Here is a 23,040-nt window from a genome sequence, read left to right as displayed (position 1 = left end):
GCGATTTTGCAGCGAAAACGCGAAAAATAAGCATCCCATGCATTCCTATGGGATTCCGCAATGCTGTGCTAATGCTGCGGTTTTTACCGCGGCGGAATCGCTTTGCAGTAAAAAACGCAGCATGCTCATTAATTTGCGGAATCGCGGCGATCCCGCACCCTTAGGAATGCATTGTTCCGCTTGCTTCCCGCATGTGGCTGTGCACACCATGCGGAAAGTAAGCAGAACAATTGCGGATGGTACCCACGGTCCGGAGGAGAGGAGACTGTCCTCCAGGCTTTGGGTACCATATCCCTGTAGAAAGTAGAATTTAAAATAAAAAATATTGTTATTCTTACCTTCCGGCGTCCCGCGCAGCATTCCCGCCTCTCTCCACGCATCCGTTCCCAGTAATCCTTTGCGAAAATGCCCGCGATGGCGTCCGTTCTCGCGGGTTCGCGAGAATAACACTATTTTTAATTTTTTTTTACATTCTATCTTTTACTACTGAGGCCGCATAGGCGGCCTCAGTAGTAAAAAGTTGGTCACACTCGTCAAATACTATGTTTGACGAGTGTGACCAACCTGTCAATCAGTTCTCCAAGCGATGCTACAGATCACTTGGAAAACGCTAGCATTTTGCAAGCTAAATACGCTTGCAAAATGCTAGTTTTTCCGCGGGAAAATCGCGGGAATTTAAAATGCGTTTTTCCCGCGGAATGGAATTCCGGAATTCTCGCGGTAATTTCCGCGAGAGTTCCGGTACGTGTGCACTTAGCCTTAGTGTCCTAGACTATCTATTCCATATTTATATGATTATCTGTATGATAGATGGTTAATGTTCTTTTTCCGTGTGACATTCTTTGCCCTTATGGCCCTATGGAGACCTATGTATTTATGCCAGCTTCCAATATGGTGGCGCTTCCCTCATATTTTTTACTGCGCCTGTGCGGCTCCCCCAGCACCTCCTATGTTGACGTCAGGTATTATGGGCGTCCAGTCTCGCGGGGCCCCGCGTTTTCTGGGCGTCACACTCCCTCACTGTCATACCTAGAGGGGCGTGGGTATCACCCAGGCGCCGGCTTACATCGCCGCTCTGTTTCATTAGATATGCACGCGATTAGCGCGCGCGTTACCATGACAACGCATTACTACTTCCAGTTACGCCGCCTGCTCAATTTCCGGTTTATGCCCGTTATTTAAACAGCGTCTCTCTCACTATTCCTTGCGCCCCCTGACCAAGGTGTTCCGAAACGCGCATTGGGGCGGACCCAGGGACCCCCTGTTTGCCACCTGCCACAAGTGTCCAGGTAATACCTTATATTGAACATAATATGTGTACATGGTTTTGAGGTTTTACTGATTTAGTTATAGCCTGGCCATATGTCATGTGCATTGCCCCTATCATTATGAATTACTAGGTGCATTTGCTATATTATATAGCAAACGGCGTGCTGCCAAGATTGTGCACGGACTTCCTAGCACATTATCACCCTGCATTGTGCTCCAGTCACCTCTGCTGGTATGCAACTCCTACTGTTTCTGTAATTTATGTCCCTGTTCATTCCGGGACGTGTTCAGCCTTCTTTTCACAGCAGCGGTGTTTGTATAAATCAGCATTGATATTACATCTGTGGGATTCACCTTTTGCAGTTTTCATTATCATCATCATCATCGTTTTCTCTGGTGAGTGCATGTCTGTTCCCTTGAGGACGAGTATTTAATGATTACTGTTTTATGTGCAACTATTTATTGCATTTGGAGTTTGCACTTTTTTTGAACTTGTATATGTTTACTTAGGGGGTGCCTTTGACCATCATTTGTTCACTCTTGTAGCCTCGTTTTAACCCTTTTAGCGCAGGTCTTTCTGTTTATTTTGCATTTGTCTTTTAACTGTGGGCTGACACCGACCTGCACCAGACCTAGCAGCTGGGGAATCACTGGTATTTATTGCTGGGTAAGCGCTTGTGTGATCTGTTGTTTACAGTAATATGATACCTAGGGGTTTGAGGGTGAGAGTCATCCCCACCTTTCCCATTGAGGATGCACAGTTCATTTCTAACTGGGAGGAAGCGTGTGGTAATTGTTCATTAACCCTGATGAGGCTTCTTATCAGCCTAAATAATCAAAATATTGGTGAACTTGATAAGCTTATTGATGCCTCTCAGAATGAATTACGCTCCAATGCGTCTGTTGAGAAGATACGTTTATTCGATGCGAATCTCGAAAAAGTCCTTGATGCTACAGTCAAGAAGATCCATGAATCACAATTAAGTAAATTTTGTAGAGATCAGAAAGATTACCAACAACATATGGTATATCTGTGGAGGAAAAATAAAACTTCCTCACAATTGTTACAGCATGCATCTTCTGTTACATCTCTTTCATCTCTGAGTGGCCAATCGGATGCTTCCTCTATGTCCATGATAACAAGATCTGGTGCTGTGACGAATAAATTTCGTTTCCGTACGTGTCATCCATATCAAAGACGTCATTCGGTTTCACCTGATCATTCTGCTAAGACTAATAAGGTAATTAACCTAAGTAGTCATGTGCTCACGTCTACGGATATGGCATTGCTTAATAGAGGTCTATCTTTCTCGCCTACAGCCGGTTTTGATGCATTCACGGCGATTAAAGATTTGCATCTATTCGCCAGATCCTTGTTGTTCAAACGTTATTTCTTTGACAATGACTCTCATTTATCCCTTCCCACAGAGGAAGAACAGAATGCGGTGAGGATCCTTGAAGAGCTCTCCAGTGAAAACACCTGGGAGGGAGGTAAGATGCCACCATCGATTAAACCACGTTCCAGGAAGTTTCCTTCCCTATCTAGCTGTGTGAATATAGATCTGTTTGTCCAGGTGGTAACACAAGATCTGTTGAAAATTCCACAATGTTTTAATGATGATAATTTGGGGGGGAGATGAAAGGTCGAGACTACAATATCTTAAAAATTTGCAGGACGCTGTGCTGAAACCGGCGGACAAGGGGGGTAATGTGGTTATATGGCCCAAGACGATGTACGAAAAACAGGCCTTTTGTCAACTTAATAATACGGTATGCTACAAAAAGCTGACCTTTAACCCCTTGTCCACTTTCAGCTCCCAATTAGACAGCATCCTTGATTCATCTGTGGAGGCAAAAATTATTGCTAAAAATCTGGCGGATGCACTTAGGGTGCATGAGCTAGCGGTCTCGACCTTTTATCTCCTCCCGAAGATTCATAAGGATAATAAGGTACCGCCAGGCAGACCAATCATCTCAGGGAATGGGAACGTCCTGGAAAATGTCAATCGATGGATTGACTACCATCTCCAACCTCTTGTGGAGAACTTGCCTTCCTTCCTTAAGGATACTGGGGAGCTCTTAAAGAAGCTAGATTGTCTCCATTTAGACAGTGACACTGCCCTAGCCACAGCAGACGTTGAGTCTTTATACACAAGTATCAAACATCAGGATGGTTTGAGGGCAGTGCGCTTCTTTTTGGAACACTCTGGATCCTCCTCGCATTTTAGGGAACTTATTCTTGATTTATTGGAATTTTCGTTAACTCATAACTTTTTGGTTTTTAAGGGGTCCTTCTACCTACAGCTCCAAGGAACAGCCATGGGAGCAGCCTTCGCGCCCTCCTATGCTAATCTGTTCCTGGGGCTGTGGGAGAGGGACCTCTTCCTGTCTGATCGGCAGTCATCAATGGACCGGGTCCTCCTCTGGACCCGGTTCATTGATGACATTCTACTGATCTGGCAGGGCCCCCCTTTTGATCTTGATAAATTCTTTTTGGACTTGAACAACAATGATCTTAATATCCGGTTGACATTTGTACATGATGGGAAGAAAGTTGAATTTCTTGACTCTGTAGTCAAGAATGATAACACCGGTATGTTGCAAACAGACATTTATCGCAAACCTACGGCTACAAATTCTCTCCTTCATGCTACGTCATGCCATCCTGGACATGTCATCAGGGCTGTACCTTTGGGACAGTTTCTCCATTTGCGGCGGATCTGTTCCTCAGATCTAGATTTTGAGAAGTGGGCGGAGGAATTGATGAATCGCTTCCTAGATAGGGGCTACAGTCGGCGTTCTATAAAAAAGGCTTATAATAGAGCGAAATATAGTTCACGCTCAGTCTTGCTTTATAATAAGGTAAATAAGCCTAAAGAATCCTATGTTAGATTTGTTACTGGTTATAATTCTCAGGCATAAAAGGTACGGAAAGCCCTTCAGAAATCCTGGTCTATCTTACAGGTAGACCCGATTTTGTCAAAAATTTTGCCCGAAAAGCCGGCATTATCATTTAGAAGAGCAAGAAATCTCAGGGATCACCTTACTCGTAGCCTTTATGTAAGTGAGCCTAAGATTACTCTTTTGGACAATATGACTGCCCGACATGGGACACGCCCGTGTGGCCATTGCATCGCTTGCCCGAACATGGATTGTGCCACCACCTTCACTGACTCTAGTGGAAAGATTTACAATATCAAAAAATTGATTTCATGTGATACACGGTATGTCATTTACCATGCTACATGCCCTTGTGGTCTTATATATATATAGGCCTTACTTCACGTCAGTTGAAGGTGCGTGTGCGGGAACATGTTCTGGGCATTGAGGTGTCCGCTGGCCAGATGGACGTGTCCTCGTTAAAGACGATCCCTCGGCACTTTAAGCTCTTTCATGGGAGTAATGGTAGTCTCATCAGGTTTAAGGGTATAGATGCCCTCGATATCTCCATCAGGGGTGGCAAATTATCCACCAAGCTAGAGCGCCTGGAATCCAGTTGGATTTGGCCTCTTAGAACTGTGCATCCTCATGGGTTGAATGAAAACCTCAGTTTTGCCCCCTTTTTCGATTAGGTTACTGCGGCGTTCCCCCCTCTTTTTGCTGTTTTACTTATATTTTCATTCCTTTTTTGATTTTATCTCTTTTTATCATTTTTTAGTTGATCATATACTATTCGGGCTTCCGGATGGATGGGCTGGTGTATATGTATACTGAAATGAAGCTTCTCTCCTCTATTGCTGACGTGCCAAGAGCACATATTGTGACAGGATTGTTATGAAGTCTCCATTCCTCACATTGGATGCGCCAGGAGTTCATATTACTTTATGATTAATGGACTTTGTTGTGGCATTATGGAGTTCTATTTTTTTCTATTGACCTTATCCGTTATATGATGTTATAGGAATATTTATATGGTCTATAACAGACATCGTAGAGTGGCTTTTCCCGCTGCTCTGTCGATGGAATAGTTAGAGGGTTATTATTATCCATCATGATTGAGGCTTATACAATGATATTTTACTATATGGGGATATCAATACTCTTGTAACTATATTGTGATATTTTGATCATTATTGCACATATTTTATTGTTAAATTGTAAGTTTGTATATCCCCTATATATATTTTTTCATATATATATATATATATATATATATACAGTATGTATTTTCTCGCTAATTATATGTGAATTATTTCATTGTATTTGTCCTCTACAAATTATACTGTCTCTAATTACTATTTTTTCACATTTAGGCTGAGTTCACACGTGGCGTTTTTTTCGCGTTTCCGCGGCGGTTTTAACCGCGCGATTTTGCAGCGAAAACGCGAAAAATAAGCATCCCATGCATTCCTATGGGATTCCGCAATGCTGTGCTAATGCTGCGGTTTTTACCGCGGCGGAATCGCTTTGCAGTAAAAAACGCAGCATGCTCATTAATTTGCGGAATCGCGGCGATCCCGCACCCTTAGGAATGCATTGTTCCGCTTGCTTCCCGCATGTGGCTGTGCACACCATGCGGAAAGTAAGCAGAACAATTGCGGATGGTACCCACGGTCCGGAGGAGAGGAGACTGTCCTCCAGGCTTTGGGTACCATATCCCTGTAGAAAGTAGAATTTAAAATAAAAAATATTGTTATTCTTACCTTCCGGCGTCCCGCGCAGCATTCCCGCCTCTCTCCACGCATCCGTTCCCAGTAATCCTTTGCGAAAATGCCCGCGATGGCGTCCGTTCTCGCGGGTTCGCGAGAATAACACTATTTTTAATTTTTTTTTACATTCTATCTTTTACTACTGAGGCCGCATAGGCGGCCTCAGTAGTAAAAAGTTGGTCACACTCGTCAAATACTATGTTTGACGAGTGTGACCAACCTGTCAATCAGTTCTCCAAGCGATGCTACAGATCACTTGGAAAACGCTAGCATTTTGCAAGCTAAATACGCTTGCAAAATGCTAGTTTTTCCGCGGGAAAATCGCGGGAATTTAAAATGCGTTTTTCCCGCGGAATGGAATTCCGGAATTCTCGCGGTAATTTCCGCGAGAGTTCCGGTACGTGTGCACTTAGCCTTAGTGTCCTAGACTATCTATTCCATGTTTATATGATTATCTGTATGATAGATGGTTAATGTTCTTTTTCCGTGTGACATTCTTTGCCCTTATGGCCCTATGGAGACCTATGTATTTATGCCAGCTTCCAATATGGTGGCGCTTCCCTCATATTTTTTACTGCGCCTGTGCGGCTCCCCCAGCACCTCCTATGTTGACGTCAGGTATTATGGGCGTCCAGTCTCGCGGGGCCCCGCGTTTTCTGGGCGTCACACTCCCTCACTGTCATACCTAGAGGGGCGTGGGTATCACCCAGGCGCCGGCTTACATCGCCGCTCTGTTTCATTAGATATGCACGCGATTAGCGCGCGCGTTACCATGACAACGCATTACTACTTCCAGTTACGCCGCCTGCTCAATTTCCGGTTTATGCCCGTTATTTAAACAGCGTCTCTCTCACTATTCCTTGCGCCCCCTGACCAAGGTGTTCCGAAACGCGCATTGGGGCGGACCCAGGGACCCCCTGTTTGCCACCTGCCACAAGTGTCCAGGTAATACCTTATATTGAACATAATATGTGTACATGGTTTTGAGGTTTTACTGATTTAGTTATAGCCTGGCCATATGTCATGTGCATTGCCCCTATCATTATGAATTACTAGGTGCATTTGCTATATTATATAGCAAACGGCGTGCTGCCAAGATTGTGCACGGACTTCCTAGCACATTATCACCCTGCATTGTGCTCCAGTCACCTCTGCTGGTATGCAACTCCTACTGTTTCTGTAATTTATGTCCCTGTTCATTCCGGGACGTGTTCAGCCTTCTTTTCACAGCAGCGGTGTTTGTATAAATCAGCATTGATATTACATCTGTGGGATTCACCTTTTGCAGTTTTCATTATCATCATCATCATCGTTTTCTCTGGTGAGTGCATGTCTGTTCCCTTGAGGACGAGTATTTAATGATTACTGTTTTATGTGCAACTATTTATTGCATTTGGAGTTTGCACTTTTTTTGAACTTGTATATGTTTACTTAGGGGGTGCCTTTGACCATCATTTGTTCACTCTTGTAGCCTCGTTTTAACCCTTTTAGCGCAGGTCTTTCTGTTTATTTTGCATTTGTCTTTTAACTGTGGGCTGACACCGACCTGCACCAGACCTAGCAGCTGGGGAATCACTGGTATTTATTGCTGGGTAAGCGCTTGTGTGATCTGTTGTTTACAGTAATATGATACCTAGGGGTTTGAGGGTGAGAGTCATCCCCACCTTTCCCATTGAGGATGCACAGTTCATTTCTAACTGGGAGGAAGCGTGTGGTAATTGTTCATTAACCCTGATGAGGCTTCTTATCAGCCTAAATAATCAAAATATTGGTGAACTTGATAAGCTTATTGATGCCTCTCAGAATGAATTACGCTCCAATGCGTCTGTTGAGAAGATACGTTTATTCGATGCGAATCTCGAAAAAGTCCTTGATGCTACAGTCAAGAAGATCCATGAATCACAATTAAGTAAATTTTGTAGAGATCAGAAAGATTACCAACAACATATGGTATATCTGTGGAGGAAAAATAAAACTTCCTCACAATTGTTACAGCATGCATCTTCTGTTACATCTCTTTCATCTCTGAGTGGCCAATCGGATGCTTCCTCTATGTCCATGATAACAAGATCTGGTGCTGTGACGAATAAATTTCGTTTCCGTACGTGTCATCCATATCAAAGACGTCATTCGGTTTCACCTGATCATTCTGCTAAGACTAATAAGGTAATTAACCTAAGTAGTCATGTGCTCACGTCTACGGATATGGCATTGCTTAATAGAGGTCTATCTTTCTCGCCTACAGCCGGTTTTGATGCATTCACGGCGATTAAAGATTTGCATCTATTCGCCAGATCCTTGTTGTTCAAACGTTATTTCTTTGACAATGACTCTCATTTATCCCTTCCCACAGAGGAAGAACAGAATGCGGTGAGGATCCTTGAAGAGCTCTCCAGTGAAAACACCTGGGAGGGAGGTAAGATGCCACCATCGATTAAACCACGTTCCAGGAAGTTTCCTTCCCTATCTAGCTGTGTGAATATAGATCTGTTTGTCCAGGTGGTAACACAAGATCTGTTGAAAATTCCACAATGTTTTAATGATGATAATTTGGGGGGGAGATGAAAGGTCGAGACTACAATATCTTAAAAATTTGCAGGACGCTGTGCTGAAACCGGCGGACAAGGGGGGTAATGTGGTTATATGGCCCAAGACGATGTACGAAAAACAGGCCTTTTGTCAACTTAATAATACGGTATGCTACAAAAAGCTGACCTTTAACCCCTTGTCCACTTTCAGCTCCCAATTAGACAGCATCCTTGATTCATCTGTGGAGGCAAAAATTATTGCTAAAAATCTGGCGGATGCACTTAGGGTGCATGAGCTAGCGGTCTCGACCTTTTATCTCCTCCCGAAGATTCATAAGGATAATAAGGTACCGCCAGGCAGACCAATCATCTCAGGGAATGGGAACGTCCTGGAAAATGTCAATCGATGGATTGACTACCATCTCCAACCTCTTGTGGAGAACTTGCCTTCCTTCCTTAAGGATACTGGGGAGCTCTTAAAGAAGCTAGATTGTCTCCATTTAGACAGTGACACTGCCCTAGCCACAGCAGACGTTGAGTCTTTATACACAAGTATCAAACATCAGGATGGTTTGAGGGCAGTGCGCTTCTTTTTGGAACACTCTGGATCCTCCTCGCATTTTAGGGAACTTATTCTTGATTTATTGGAATTTTCGTTAACTCATAACTTTTTGGTTTTTAAGGGGTCCTTCTACCTACAGCTCCAAGGAACAGCCATGGGAGCAGCCTTCGCGCCCTCCTATGCTAATCTGTTCCTGGGGCTGTGGGAGAGGGACCTCTTCCTGTCTGATCGGCAGTCATCAATGGACCGGGTCCTCCTCTGGACCCGGTTCATTGATGACATTCTACTGATCTGGCAGGGCCCCCCTTTTGATCTTGATAAATTCTTTTTGGACTTGAACAACAATGATCTTAATATCCGGTTGACATTTGTACATGATGGGAAGAAAGTTGAATTTCTTGACTCTGTAGTCAAGAATGATAACACCGGTATGTTGCAAACAGACATTTATCGCAAACCTACGGCTACAAATTCTCTCCTTCATGCTACGTCATGCCATCCTGGACATGTCATCAGGGCTGTACCTTTGGGACAGTTTCTCCATTTGCGGCGGATCTGTTCCTCAGATCTAGATTTTGAGAAGTGGGCGGAGGAATTGATGAATCGCTTCCTAGATAGGGGCTACAGTCGGCGTTCTATAAAAAAGGCTTATAATAGAGCGAAATATAGTTCACGCTCAGTCTTGCTTTATAATAAGGTAAATAAGCCTAAAGAATCCTATGTTAGATTTGTTACTGGTTATAATTCTCAGGCATAAAAGGTACGGAAAGCCCTTCAGAAATCCTGGTCTATCTTACAGGTAGACCCGATTTTGTCAAAAATTTTGCCCGAAAAGCCGGCATTATCATTTAGAAGAGCAAGAAATCTCAGGGATCACCTTACTCGTAGCCTTTATGTAAGTGAGCCTAAGATTACTCTTTTGGACAATATGACTGCCCGACATGGGACACGCCCGTGTGGCCATTGCATCGCTTGCCCGAACATGGATTGTGCCACCACCTTCACTGACTCTAGTGGAAAGATTTACAATATCAAAAAATTGATTTCATGTGATACACGGTATGTCATTTACCATGCTACATGCCCTTGTGGTCTTATATATATATAGGCCTTACTTCACGTCAGTTGAAGGTGCGTGTGCGGGAACATGTTCTGGGCATTGAGGTGTCCGCTGGCCAGATGGACGTGTCCTCGTTAAAGACGATCCCTCGGCACTTTAAGCTCTTTCATGGGAGTAATGGTAGTCTCATCAGGTTTAAGGGTATAGATGCCCTCGATATCTCCATCAGGGGTGGCAAATTATCCACCAAGCTAGAGCGCCTGGAATCCAGTTGGATTTGGCCTCTTAGAACTGTGCATCCTCATGGGTTGAATGAAAACCTCAGTTTTGCCCCCTTTTTCGATTAGGTTACTGCGGCGTTCCCCCCTCTTTTTGCTGTTTTACTTATATTTTCATTCCTTTTTTGATTTTATCTCTTTTTATCATTTTTTAGTTGATCATATACTATTCGGGCTTCCGGATGGATGGGCTGGTGTATATGTATACTGAAATGAAGCTTCTCTCCTCTATTGCTGACGTGCCAAGAGCACATATTGTGACAGGATTGTTATGAAGTCTCCATTCCTCACATTGGATGCGCCAGGAGTTCATATTACTTTATGATTAATGGACTTTGTTGTGGCATTATGGAGTTCTATTTTTTTCTATTGACCTTATCCGTTATATGATGTTATAGGAATATTTATATGGTCTATAACAGACATCGTAGAGTGGCTTTTCCCGCTGCTCTGTCGATGGAATAGTTAGAGGGTTATTATTATCCATCATGATTGAGGCTTATACAATGATATTTTACTATATGGGGATATCAATACTCTTGTAACTATATTGTGATATTTTGATCATTATTGCACATATTTTATTGTTAAATTGTAAGTTTGTATATCCCCTATATATATTTTTTCATATATATATATATATATATATATATACAGTATGTATTTTCTCGCTAATTATATGTGAATTATTTCATTGTATTTGTCCTCTACAAATTATACTGTCTCTAATTACTATTTTTTCACATTTAGGCTGAGTTCACACGTGGCGTTTTTTTCGCGTTTCCGCGGCGGTTTTAACCGCGCGATTTTGCAGCGAAAACGCGAAAAATAAGCATCCCATGCATTCCTATGGGATTCCGCAATGCTGTGCTAATGCTGCGGTTTTTACCGCGGCGGAATCGCTTTGCAGTAAAAAACGCAGCATGCTCATTAATTTGCGGAATCGCGGCGATCCCGCACCCTTAGGAATGCATTGTTCCGCTTGCTTCCCGCATGTGGCTGTGCACACCATGCGGAAAGTAAGCAGAACAATTGCGGATGGTACCCACGGTCCGGAGGAGAGGAGACTGTCCTCCAGGCTTTGGGTACCATATCCCTGTAGAAAGTAGAATTTAAAATAAAAAATATTGTTATTCTTACCTTCCGGCGTCCCGCGCAGCATTCCCGCCTCTCTCCACGCATCCGTTCCCAGTAATCCTTTGCGAAAATGCCCGCGATGGCGTCCGTTCTCGCGGGTTCGCGAGAATAACACTATTTTTAATTTTTTTTTACATTCTATCTTTTACTACTGAGGCCGCATAGGCGGCCTCAGTAGTAAAAAGTTGGTCACACTCGTCAAATACTATGTTTGACGAGTGTGACCAACCTGTCAATCAGTTCTCCAAGCGATGCTACAGATCACTTGGAAAACGCTAGCATTTTGCAAGCTAAATACGCTTGCAAAATGCTAGTTTTTCCGCGGGAAAATCGCGGGAATTTAAAATGCGTTTTTCCCGCGGAATGGAATTCCGGAATTCTCGCGGTAATTTCCGCGAGAGTTCCGGTACGTGTGCACTTAGCCTTAGTGTCCTAGACTATCTATTCCATGTTTATATGATTATCTGTATGATAGATGGTTAATGTTCTTTTTCCGTGTGACATTCTTTGCCCTTATGGCCCTATGGAGACCTATGTATTTATGCCAGCTTCCAATATGGTGGCGCTTCCCTCATATTTTTTACTGCGCCTGTGCGGCTCCCCCAGCACCTCCTATGTTGACGTCAGGTATTATGGGCGTCCAGTCTCGCGGGGCCCCGCGTTTTCTGGGCGTCACACTCCCTCACTGTCATACCTAGAGGGGCGTGGGTATCACCCAGGCGCCGGCTTACATCGCCGCTCTGTTTCATTAGATATGCACGCGATTAGCGCGCGCGTTACCATGACAACGCATTACTACTTCCAGTTACGCCGCCTGCTCAATTTCCGGTTTATGCCCGTTATTTAAACAGCGTCTCTCTCACTATTCCTTGCGCCCCCTGACCAAGGTGTTCCGAAACGCGCATTGGGGCGGACCCAGGGACCCCCTGTTTGCCACCTGCCACAAGTGTCCAGGTAATACCTTATATTGAACATAATATGTGTACATGGTTTTGAGGTTTTACTGATTTAGTTATAGCCTGGCCATATGTCATGTGCATTGCCCCTATCATTATGAATTACTAGGTGCATTTGCTATATTATATAGCAAACGGCGTGCTGCCAAGATTGTGCACGGACTTCCTAGCACATTATCACCCTGCATTGTGCTCCAGTCACCTCTGCTGGTATGCAACTCCTACTGTTTCTGTAATTTATGTCCCTGTTCATTCCGGGACGTGTTCAGCCTTCTTTTCACAGCAGCGGTGTTTGTATAAATCAGCATTGATATTACATCTGTGGGATTCACCTTTTGCAGTTTTCATTATCATCATCATCATCGTTTTCTCTGGTGAGTGCATGTCTGTTCCCTTGAGGACGAGTATTTAATGATTACTGTTTTATGTGCAACTATTTATTGCATTTGGAGTTTGCACTTTTTTTGAACTTGTATATGTTTACTTAGGGGGTGCCTTTGACCATCATTTGTTCACTCTTGTAGCCTCGTTTTAACCCTTTTAGCGCAGGTCTTTCTGTTTATTTTGCATTTGTCTTTTAACTGTGGGCTGACACCGACCTGCACCAGACCTAGCAGCTGGGGAATCACTGGTATTTATTGCTGGGTAAGCGCTTGTGTGATCTGTTGTTTACAGTAATATGATACCTAGGGGTTTGAGGGTGAGAGTCATCCCCACCTTTCCCATTGAGGATGCACAGTTCATTTCTAACTGGGAGGAAGCGTGTGGTAATTGTTCATTAACCCTGATGAGGCTTCTTATCAGCCTAAATAATCAAAATATTGGTGAACTTGATAAGCTTATTGATGCCTCTCAGAATGAATTACGCTCCAATGCGTCTGTTGAGAAGATACGTTTATTCGATGCGAATCTCGAAAAAGTCCTTGATGCTACAGTCAAGAAGATCCATGAATCACAATTAAGTAAATTTTGTAGAGATCAGAAAGATTACCAACAACATATGGTATATCTGTGGAGGAAAAATAAAACTTCCTCACAATTGTTACAGCATGCATCTTCTGTTACATCTCTTTCATCTCTGAGTGGCCAATCGGATGCTTCCTCTATGTCCATGATAACAAGATCTGGTGCTGTGACGAATAAATTTCGTTTCCGTACGTGTCATCCATATCAAAGACGTCATTCGGTTTCACCTGATCATTCTGCTAAGACTAATAAGGTAATTAACCTAAGTAGTCATGTGCTCACGTCTACGGATATGGCATTGCTTAATAGAGGTCTATCTTTCTCGCCTACAGCCGGTTTTGATGCATTCACGGCGATTAAAGATTTGCATCTATTCGCCAGATCCTTGTTGTTCAAACGTTATTTCTTTGACAATGACTCTCATTTATCCCTTCCCACAGAGGAAGAACAGAATGCGGTGAGGATCCTTGAAGAGCTCTCCAGTGAAAACACCTGGGAGGGAGGTAAGATGCCACCATCGATTAAACCACGTTCCAGGAAGTTTCCTTCCCTATCTAGCTGTGTGAATATAGATCTGTTTGTCCAGGTGGTAACACAAGATCTGTTGAAAATTCCACAATGTTTTAATGATGATAATTTGGGGGGGAGATGAAAGGTCGAGACTACAATATCTTAAAAATTTGCAGGACGCTGTGCTGAAACCGGCGGACAAGGGGGGTAATGTGGTTATATGGCCCAAGACGATGTACGAAAAACAGGCCTTTTGTCAACTTAATAATACGGTATGCTACAAAAAGCTGACCTTTAACCCCTTGTCCACTTTCAGCTCCCAATTAGACAGCATCCTTGATTCATCTGTGGAGGCAAAAATTATTGCTAAAAATCTGGCGGATGCACTTAGGGTGCATGAGCTAGCGGTCTCGACCTTTTATCTCCTCCCGAAGATTCATAAGGATAATAAGGTACCGCCAGGCAGACCAATCATCTCAGGGAATGGGAACGTCCTGGAAAATGTCAATCGATGGATTGACTACCATCTCCAACCTCTTGTGGAGAACTTGCCTTCCTTCCTTAAGGATACTGGGGAGCTCTTAAAGAAGCTAGATTGTCTCCATTTAGACAGTGACACTGCCCTAGCCACAGCAGACGTTGAGTCTTTATACACAAGTATCAAACATCAGGATGGTTTGAGGGCAGTGCGCTTCTTTTTGGAACACTCTGGATCCTCCTCGCATTTTAGGGAACTTATTCTTGATTTATTGGAATTTTCGTTAACTCATAACTTTTTGGTTTTTAAGGGGTCCTTCTACCTACAGCTCCAAGGAACAGCCATGGGAGCAGCCTTCGCGCCCTCCTATGCTAATCTGTTCCTGGGGCTGTGGGAGAGGGACCTCTTCCTGTCTGATCGGCAGTCATCAATGGACCGGGTCCTCCTCTGGACCCGGTTCATTGATGACATTCTACTGATCTGGCAGGGCCCCCCTTTTGATCTTGATAAATTCTTTTTGGACTTGAACAACAATGATCTTAATATCCGGTTGACATTTGTACATGATGGGAAGAAAGTTGAATTTCTTGACTCTGTAGTCAAGAATGATAACACCGGTATGTTGCAAACAGACATTTATCGCAAACCTACGGCTACAAATTCTCTCCTTCATGCTACGTCATGCCATCCTGGACATGTCATCAGGGCTGTACCTTTGGGACAGTTTCTCCATTTGCGGCGGATCTGTTCCTCAGATCTAGATTTTGAGAAGTGGGCGGAGGAATTGATGAATCGCTTCCTAGATAGGGGCTACAGTCGGCGTTCTATAAAAAAGGCTTATAATAGAGCGAAATATAGTTCACGCTCAGTCTTGCTTTATAATAAGGTAAATAAGCCTAAAGAATCCTATGTTAGATTTGTTACTGGTTATAATTCTCAGGCATAAAAGGTACGGAAAGCCCTTCAGAAATCCTGGTCTATCTTACAGGTAGACCCGATTTTGTCAAAAATTTTGCCCGAAAAGCCGGCATTATCATTTAGAAGAGCAAGAAATCTCAGGGATCACCTTACTCGTAGCCTTTATGTAAGTGAGCCTAAGATTACTCTTTTGGACAATATGACTGCCCGACATGGGACACGCCCGTGTGGCCATTGCATCGCTTGCCCGAACATGGATTGTGCCACCACCTTCACTGACTCTAGTGGAAAGATTTACAATATCAAAAAATTGATTTCATGTGATACACGGTATGTCATTTACCATGCTACATGCCCTTGTGGTCTTATATATATATATAGGCCTTACTTCACGTCAGTTGAAGGTGCGTGTGCGGGAACATGTTCTGGGCATTGAGGTGTCCGCTGGCCAGATGGACGTGTCCTCGTTAAAGACGATCCCTCGGCACTTTAAGCTCTTTCATGGGAGTAATGGTAGTCTCATCAGGTTTAAGGGTATAGATGCCCTCGATATCTCCATCAGGGGTGGCAAATTATCCACCAAGCTAGAGCGCCTGGAATCCAGTTGGATTTGGCCTCTTAGAACTGTGCATCCTCATGGGTTGAATGAAAACCTCAGTTTTGCCCCCTTTTTCGATTAGGTTACTGCGGCGTTCCCCCCTCTTTTTGCTGTTTTACTTATATTTTCATTCCTTTTTTGATTTTATCTCTTTTTATCATTTTTTAGTTGATCATATACTATTCGGGCTTCCGGATGGATGGGCTGGTGTATATGTATACTGAAATGAAGCTTCTCTCCTCTATTGCTGACGTGCCAAGAGCACATATTGTGACAGGATTGTTATGAAGTCTCCATTCCTCACATTGGATGCGCCAGGAGTTCATATTACTTTATGATTAATGGACTTTGTTGTGGCATTATGGAGTTCTATTTTTTTCTATTGACCTTATCCGTTATATGATGTTATAGGAATATTTATATGGTCTATAACAGACATCGTAGAGTGGCTTTTCCCGCTGCTCTGTCGATGGAATAGTTAGAGGGTTATTATTATCCATCATGATTGAGGCTTATACAATGATATTTTACTATATGGGGATATCAATACTCTTGTAACTATATTGTGATATTTTGATCATTATTGCACATACTTTATTGTTAAATTGTAAGTTTGTATATCCCCTATATATATTTTTTCAAATATATATATATATATATATATATATATATATATATATATATATATTCTCGCTAATTATATGTGAATTATTTCATTGTGTTTGTCCTCTACAGATTATACTGTCTCTAATTACTATTTTTTCACATTTAGTGTCCTAGACTATCTATTCCATATTTATATGATTATCTGTATGATAGATGGTTAATGTTCTTTTTCCGTGTGCCATTCTTTGCACTTATGGCCCTATGGAGACCTATGTATTTATGCCAGTGTCCAATATGGTGGCGCTTCCCACATCTTTTTTACTGCGCCTGTGCGGCTCCCTCAGCACCTCCTATGTTGACGTCAGGTATTATGGGCGTCCAGTCTCACGGGGCCCCGCGTGTTCTGTGCGTCACACTCCCTCACTGTCATACCTAGAGGGGCGTGGGTATCACCCAGGCGCCGGCTTACATCGCCGCTCTGTTTCATTAGATATGCACGAGATTAGCGTGCGCATTACCATGACAACGCATTACTTCTTCCGGTTACGCCGCCTGCTCAATTTCCAGTTTATGCCCGTTATTTAAACAGTGTCTCTCTCACTATTTCTTGCGCCCCCTGACGAAGGTGTTACGAAACGCGCGTTGGGGCGGACCCAGGGACCCCCTGTTTGCCACCTGCCACAAGTGTCCAGGTAATACCTTATATTGTACATAATATGTGTACATGGTTTTGAGGTTTAACTCATTTACTTATAGCCTGGCCATATGTCTTGTGCATTGCACCTATCATTATGAATTACTAGGTGCATTTGCTATATTATATAATCGATTTCTTATTATTATGACTACATTACAGTGCAGTACTGGTAACATGGGCCTTTGTGTCCCTTATTGTGGGTAATGTTTTTATGGTTTTACAGCATTTGTACTTGTGCCTTTTTTCGCCTTGCCTCATTTGTGAATAAAGCAATTTTATTATACCCTTTGTTGTACTTTGGATTTTTTTCCCCCCTCCTTATCTCGTGACGTCAGGAATTTTGTACACTCCTGTGGGACTTGTTCTTGGTCTAAACCCTGTTCTCGTTCTAGTGGGTTGCTGATGCCCTTGCTGGTGCCCAAGAGGCCATGGATCCATATCTCAATGGATTTTATTTCTGATTTTCCTGTCTCTCAGAGAATGACTGTTATCTGGGTGATTTGTGAAAGATTTTCGAAGATGGTCCATCTTGTACCATTCCCAAAGTTGCCATCTTCTGCTGAGTTGGTGCCCTTGTTTTTACAACAGGTGGTTCGGTTACATGGGATTCCTGAGAACATTGTGTCCGACAGAGGAGTCCAGTTTGTTTCCAGATTCTGGAAAGCCTTTTGTTCCAATCTGGGAATTCAGTTACCCTTCTCCTCCACGTTTCATCCCCAGACCAATGGACAGACTGAGAGAACAAACCAGACCTTGGAGTCTTATTTGAGATGTTTTATATCTGCTGATCAGGATGATTGGGTCTCATTTTTGCCCTTGGCCGAATTCGCGCTGAGCAATAGAGCTAGTTCTGTCACTTTGATGTCACCCTTTTTCTGTAATTTTGGGTTTCATCCTCGGTTCTCTTCAGGGCAAGTGGAATCTTTGTCCTGCCCAGGTGTGAACACTGTGGTTAAGAGAATGCAGCAGATATGGGACCAAGTGGTGGATAAGTTGTCACTTTCTCAGGAAAAGGCCAAGCAATTTTCCAGCCGGCATAGGACCATTGGTCCCTGGTTTAAAGTGGGTGATATGGTTTGGTTGTCGTCTAAGAATATTCCTATGAAGGTTGCATCTCCTAAATTTTATTGGTCCTTATAAGATTTTGGAAATTCTTAATCCTGTTTCATTTCGATTGGCTCTTCCAGTTACGTTCAAGATCCATAACGTATTTCACAAATCTCTGTTGAAGAGGTTTGTTGAGCCAGTGGTTCCTATGGCAGCACCTCCTGACCCTGTGTTGGTCGAAGGCAATGTGGAATATGAGGTAGAGAAAATATTGGATTCTCATTTGGTTAGACGGAGACTCCAGTATTTGGTCAAATGGAAGGGTTATGGTCAGGAGGATAATTCTTGGGTCTCTGCCTCCGATATATCTATGCCAATAGATTGGTTTGAGCTTTTCACCGGGCCCATCCTGATCGGCCTGGTGGCATGGATGAGGGCTCGCTGACCCCTCCTCAAGGGGGGGTACGGTTGTGAGTTCATTCTCACCAGTTGTGAGTTCCCCTTCTGGACTCCCTCTGGTGGTGATGGGAGGAGGTGCGGCTGGTTTGATCGGTGGAGATCTGCCACCTGAGAATGAGGATGATGATTGGATCTCAGGATTCTCAGATTGGATTTAAGACAGCCGACGCCCTATTCAGTTGCTGGTGATTCCTTCTGGCTTGTCAGCTCTTGGTTTTCAGCTCTGTTCCAGTCATCTAAAGCTAAGTTTTTCTGCTAATGTTCACACTTGATTTTGTTGGTCTATTCAGTTTTTTTGTGTGGTCTGCCAGCCCCAGCTGGGGGCTGAGCTGAATTTCCACTCTTATTTATCAGTATTTTGCCAATTGGCTTTTTATCCCTTACTAGTTCGGTCTCTTTTTGCTCTGTCTCAGAATATTCCAGAGTGCTGATATAGTGGGAGAAGTCTAGTGACTTCAGGGTTAAATTTGCTATCAGAAGTGTTGGACATTATTTTTGTAGGGTTTTTTGCAGGTTGCAGACAGTGTCTTCCCTTTCCTTTCCTGTCTAGTTAGTTGGGGCCCCATCATTTGCTCAGCCTATTTTCCTGCCTGTGTTTGTGCCTTCATCTTGTTTCACCGTCAATACATGTGTGGGGGCTATCTATTCCTTTGGGGTCTGCTCTGGGGCAGTTAGTTTTCCCTTTTCTTGCTTTAGGCTTATGTAGTCCTCCGGCCGTGACGAGGCGTCTAGGAACATCGTAGGCATGCTCCACGGCTACTGCTAGCTGTGTGGTAAGATCAGGGATCTGCAATCTGCATAGTTACCAACTTCTCTGGTTTTTTGTGGCTTAGCTTGTTTTGTTTTTTTTCTCCTCGGTGACCCATTCATAACACTTGCTGTCTTGTTATCCAGTACCTTTTTTACAACATTTTTTATTATGGTCAAACCCAGACTGAGTGAGCGTCTGAGGGTGACTCCGGAAATATATACCGAGATTTCAAATTTGACCAACAATGTATACAGCTGTACGCTTCTGATACAGTAACCTTTTTTGCTACTTAGATTCTGGTGTAATCCATAATGAGCCTGTGAACGTCTGTCTGTTACTCCGGAAATATATTTGGAGCTTTATGGTTACCCCAACACTGTATACAGCTGTACGCTTGTGTTACATTGCCCATTTACAGCTTTTCATATTCTTGTGTAATCCATACTGGGCATGAGAGCGTTTGTGTCTGCCTCCTGAAATATATACGGAGATTTAGAATGTTTACACTATACTATATATACCTTGTATCTGGTGATACTGTACCCTTTTTCAACTTTTTATTTTATTGTGTAATCCATACTGAGCCTGTGATCATCTGTGTATGACTCATGAAATATATACAGAGATTTACTGTTATCCCTCGACAGTATAGAGCTGAACGCTTCTGATACAGTACCATATATCTGCTGGTATTTTGGGTCCATTTTCCAAAACATGAGGAAGTATGGTGGAAGAGGACGAGGGCGTGGGGGCCACCTGGTACTGATGGTGGTGGTGGTGGTGGTGCATCTGCTGGTAGTGCCAAAAACACAATAGCAGCTAAGGCAGGAGGTGTTTAGCCTGCGTCATGGTGCAGCTCTGGAAGGCCTGTAAGGCTCCTTGTTCTGGGAGTATGTAGACTGCTTTAAAAGCCGGAGCATCAGGAACTGTTTTTGGTTACATTGCAGCAACAGCCTCCAGCTCTATCGCCTCCTCTTCTGAAGTTTAAAAAAATGCAAGCACTGAGTCATCAGTACAGGCTTCTGGTCAGGAGCAACCCCGTTCCTTGTGTCATTCACCCACACCGAAAGTGAAGGATGTGGCAGCACACACTTCAGATTACTCCATGGAGTTCTTTTCACATACCATGCCTGGGTTAATTAAAAATGGGGCCCATCATATACTGGAGCATTTCAAATGGGGGACATCTGAAACTGGACCAGCATTTACGGGGCTCATTATACACTGGAGCATTAGAAATGGGGCCCATTATTTATGGAGCATTATTAGGGCCCATCATACACTGGAGCATCATCCATGAGGCCCATCATATACTGGAGCATTCCAGATTGGGGACATCAGACACTGGAGCAGCATTTACGGGACCCATTATACACTGGAGCATTAGCACTAGAACTACTGGAGGGATCATTTTTGACCCTTTTGCTATTTCTTTCTCCTATAATTTCTAAACTTTTAACAAATGAGTTCTGACTTTTTGTGACTTTTATTTATTCATGGTAGTGTAAATTTTAGGACACAAAAATGAATTGTAACTTTTTCAGGGGCCCGAATTTTACAATTCATACATACTGAAGGGGTCAATTTGACCCCATACATAAAAGTAGTAGTAGGCAAGTCACCTAATATTACAGAGTTCAGAAAATCACAGTGCTTCTCCCTAGTTGTAGAGTGTAATTGTATCTTTGCATATCAGGGATGATTCAGCATTTTGTTTTGTCTAAACTTGTCTGAACATGTTTGATCCATGTCTCTTGTAGCGATTTCTGTCTGCACTTCAGTAGCAAACATTACAGTTGAAGCTACAACTCTGTATGTTTAAAAACACATGTGACATGCACAAATGTGAACAAGTCGGTTGGACAGTGTTCACACCACCCACTGACTGAAACACAAAAAGAAAGCACAGAATAACAAATGTGCAAAAATACCCTGCAGTAAAAAATATGACAATAATCAGCAAGTGCTGGTAAAAAGATTACAACAAATAAAGGGTATTTAGTCGATACGTTTTTTTGCAAAAAAAAAGTGTATACCAAGCCACTCCACCTCGTCAAGGTAACCCTTAATGGAGCAGTCCCTATCTAATGTATTTAAAACCTGAACATATGAACAGTGTCTAAATGAACAGGATTAAGACAGGCACTTCCTAGTATGGGCACGTGGTGTAAAACGGCTCTTTATGTGCATTTCACAAGAGAGGGGTGGGGTCTCTCAAACCATGCAAAAACAAGGAAAAAAACGGATTAAAAACACATGTGACATGCACAAATGTGAACAAGTCGGTCGGATAGTGTTCACACCACCCACTGACTGAAACACAAAACACTGCATGTTTGTACAGTGTTGTTTTATTACTTCTGCGATCTTACAAGTCCCTTTTTGCTACGTATATTTGAAGCATGAGTAAGCAGAGGGGTCTGACAAGTGATGAAATTTTGAAATGTCTTCAGAATTTATCTGAAAATGAGTCCGAAGAAGTGGCCCATCATCCACAATGTCTGAACCACAAACAAAAGGACAGGAAATCCGCAAGCGTCGAAAATGTGGAGTTGGAAAAAACTAAAACTTGCGCAAGCTGTAACAAACCAGTTTGTGGAAAATGCACTGGGAAAGTGGAAGAAAGTACTGTTTGTGTTAAATGTTGGACACCGCATGCTATGACCATGTAAAAGGAAAATGCATGCTGTACTTGATCTTAACACTGTTCCTACTAAGTTAAAATAAATGTTCTTTAATTTGTTGGCAACAAAAAAGTTATTTTTACTCCAGAGTCAGTACTTTTGAATGGGGGTCAAAATGACCCCTAATGGTAGTTATAGGTATTATGAAACATGCGGTAGTTCTAGTGTTAAAAATGGAGCCCATTATATATGGAGCATTATTAAGGCCCATCATACACTGGAGCATCATCCATGAGGCCCACCATATACTGGAGCATTTCAGATTGGGGACATCAGACACTGGAGCAGTATTTACGGGGCCCATTGTACACTGGAGCATTAGAAATGGGGCCCATTATATATGGAGCATTATTAGGACCCACCATAAACTGGAGCCTCATCCATGAGGCCCATCATATACTGGAGCATTCCAAATGGGGGACATCAGACACTGGAGCAGCATTTACGGGGCTCATTATACACTGGAGCATTAGAAATGGGGCCCATTATATATGGAGCATTATTAGGCCCCCTCATACACTGGAGCATCATCCATGAGGTCCATCATATACTGGAGCATTACAGATTGGGCACATCAGACACTGGAGCAGCATTTACGGGGCCCATTATACACTGGAGCATTAGAAATGGAGTCCATTATATATGGAGCATTATTAGGGCCCATCATACACTGGAGCATCAGCCATGAGGCCCATCATATACTGGAGCATTCTAAATGGGGCAGATTAGACACTGGAGCAGCATCTATGGGGCACATTATACACTGGAACATTAGAAATGGGGCCAATTATATATGGAGAATTATTTGGGCCCATAACACACTGGAGCATCGTCCATAGGGACCATCACATACTGTAGCATGAGGCAAAAGCTCCATGGAAGCTCAA

General features: G+C 43.1%; 2 protein-coding genes across 12 annotated transcripts in view; both read left to right on the top strand.

Moving 5' to 3' along the window:
* Positions 1-5,377, top strand: part of LOC141052626 (uncharacterized) — a 57,757-nt gene extending 52,380 nt beyond the window's left edge. For 2 of the 8 annotated variants that reach the window (XR_012220868.1, XR_012220867.1), the window contains exons 2-3: positions 2,698-2,760; positions 4,234-5,377. Coding sequence is in view for 3 of the 8 variants with exons in the window: in XM_073549839.1 (XP_073405940.1) it covers positions 2,884-4,191 (1,308 nt within the window). In the remaining 5 variants the exon portion in view is untranslated. The other 6 variants (XM_073549839.1, XM_073549838.1, XR_012220866.1 and 3 more) reach the window with 5 other exon arrangements.
* A 134-nt stretch (positions 5,378-5,511) lies between these two features.
* On the top strand, positions 5,512-16,526 carry LOC141052625 (uncharacterized). Of its 4 annotated transcripts, XR_012220864.1 has the most exons (4): positions 5,512-8,334; positions 13,488-13,658; positions 13,846-13,908; positions 16,078-16,526. XR_012220864.1 is itself a non-coding variant. In XM_073549835.1 (3 exons), exon 3 carries the CDS (start codon positions 14,032-14,034, stop codon positions 15,337-15,339), a length of 1,308 nt encoding a protein of 435 aa, XP_073405936.1. In that variant the 5' UTR covers positions 5,512-8,084; positions 8,272-8,334; positions 13,488-14,031; the 3' UTR covers positions 15,340-15,636. The 4 variants fall into 4 exon arrangements, 2 of the variants coding, with proteins under 2 accessions (XP_073405936.1, XP_073405937.1); XR_012220865.1 differs by lacking the exons at positions 13,488-13,658; positions 13,846-13,908; positions 16,078-16,526 and adding an exon at positions 10,502-10,950 and having other exon boundaries at positions 5,512-8,084; positions 8,272-8,334; XM_073549835.1 differs by lacking the exon at positions 16,078-16,526 and having other exon boundaries at positions 5,512-8,084; positions 8,272-8,334; positions 13,488-15,636.
* The last annotated feature ends 6,514 nt before the right edge of the window (positions 16,527-23,040 follow it).

This window comes from Dendrobates tinctorius, unplaced genomic scaffold (genome assembly GCF_039654945.1).
Source record: "Dendrobates tinctorius isolate UK_male_01 unplaced genomic scaffold, ASM3965494v1 ptg000162l, whole genome shotgun sequence".
Taxonomy (NCBI): Eukaryota; Metazoa; Chordata; class Amphibia; order Anura; family Dendrobatidae; genus Dendrobates; species Dendrobates tinctorius.
The sequence above is the reverse complement of the archived record's forward strand: the minus strand, read 5'-3'. Positions and strand labels throughout refer to the sequence as shown.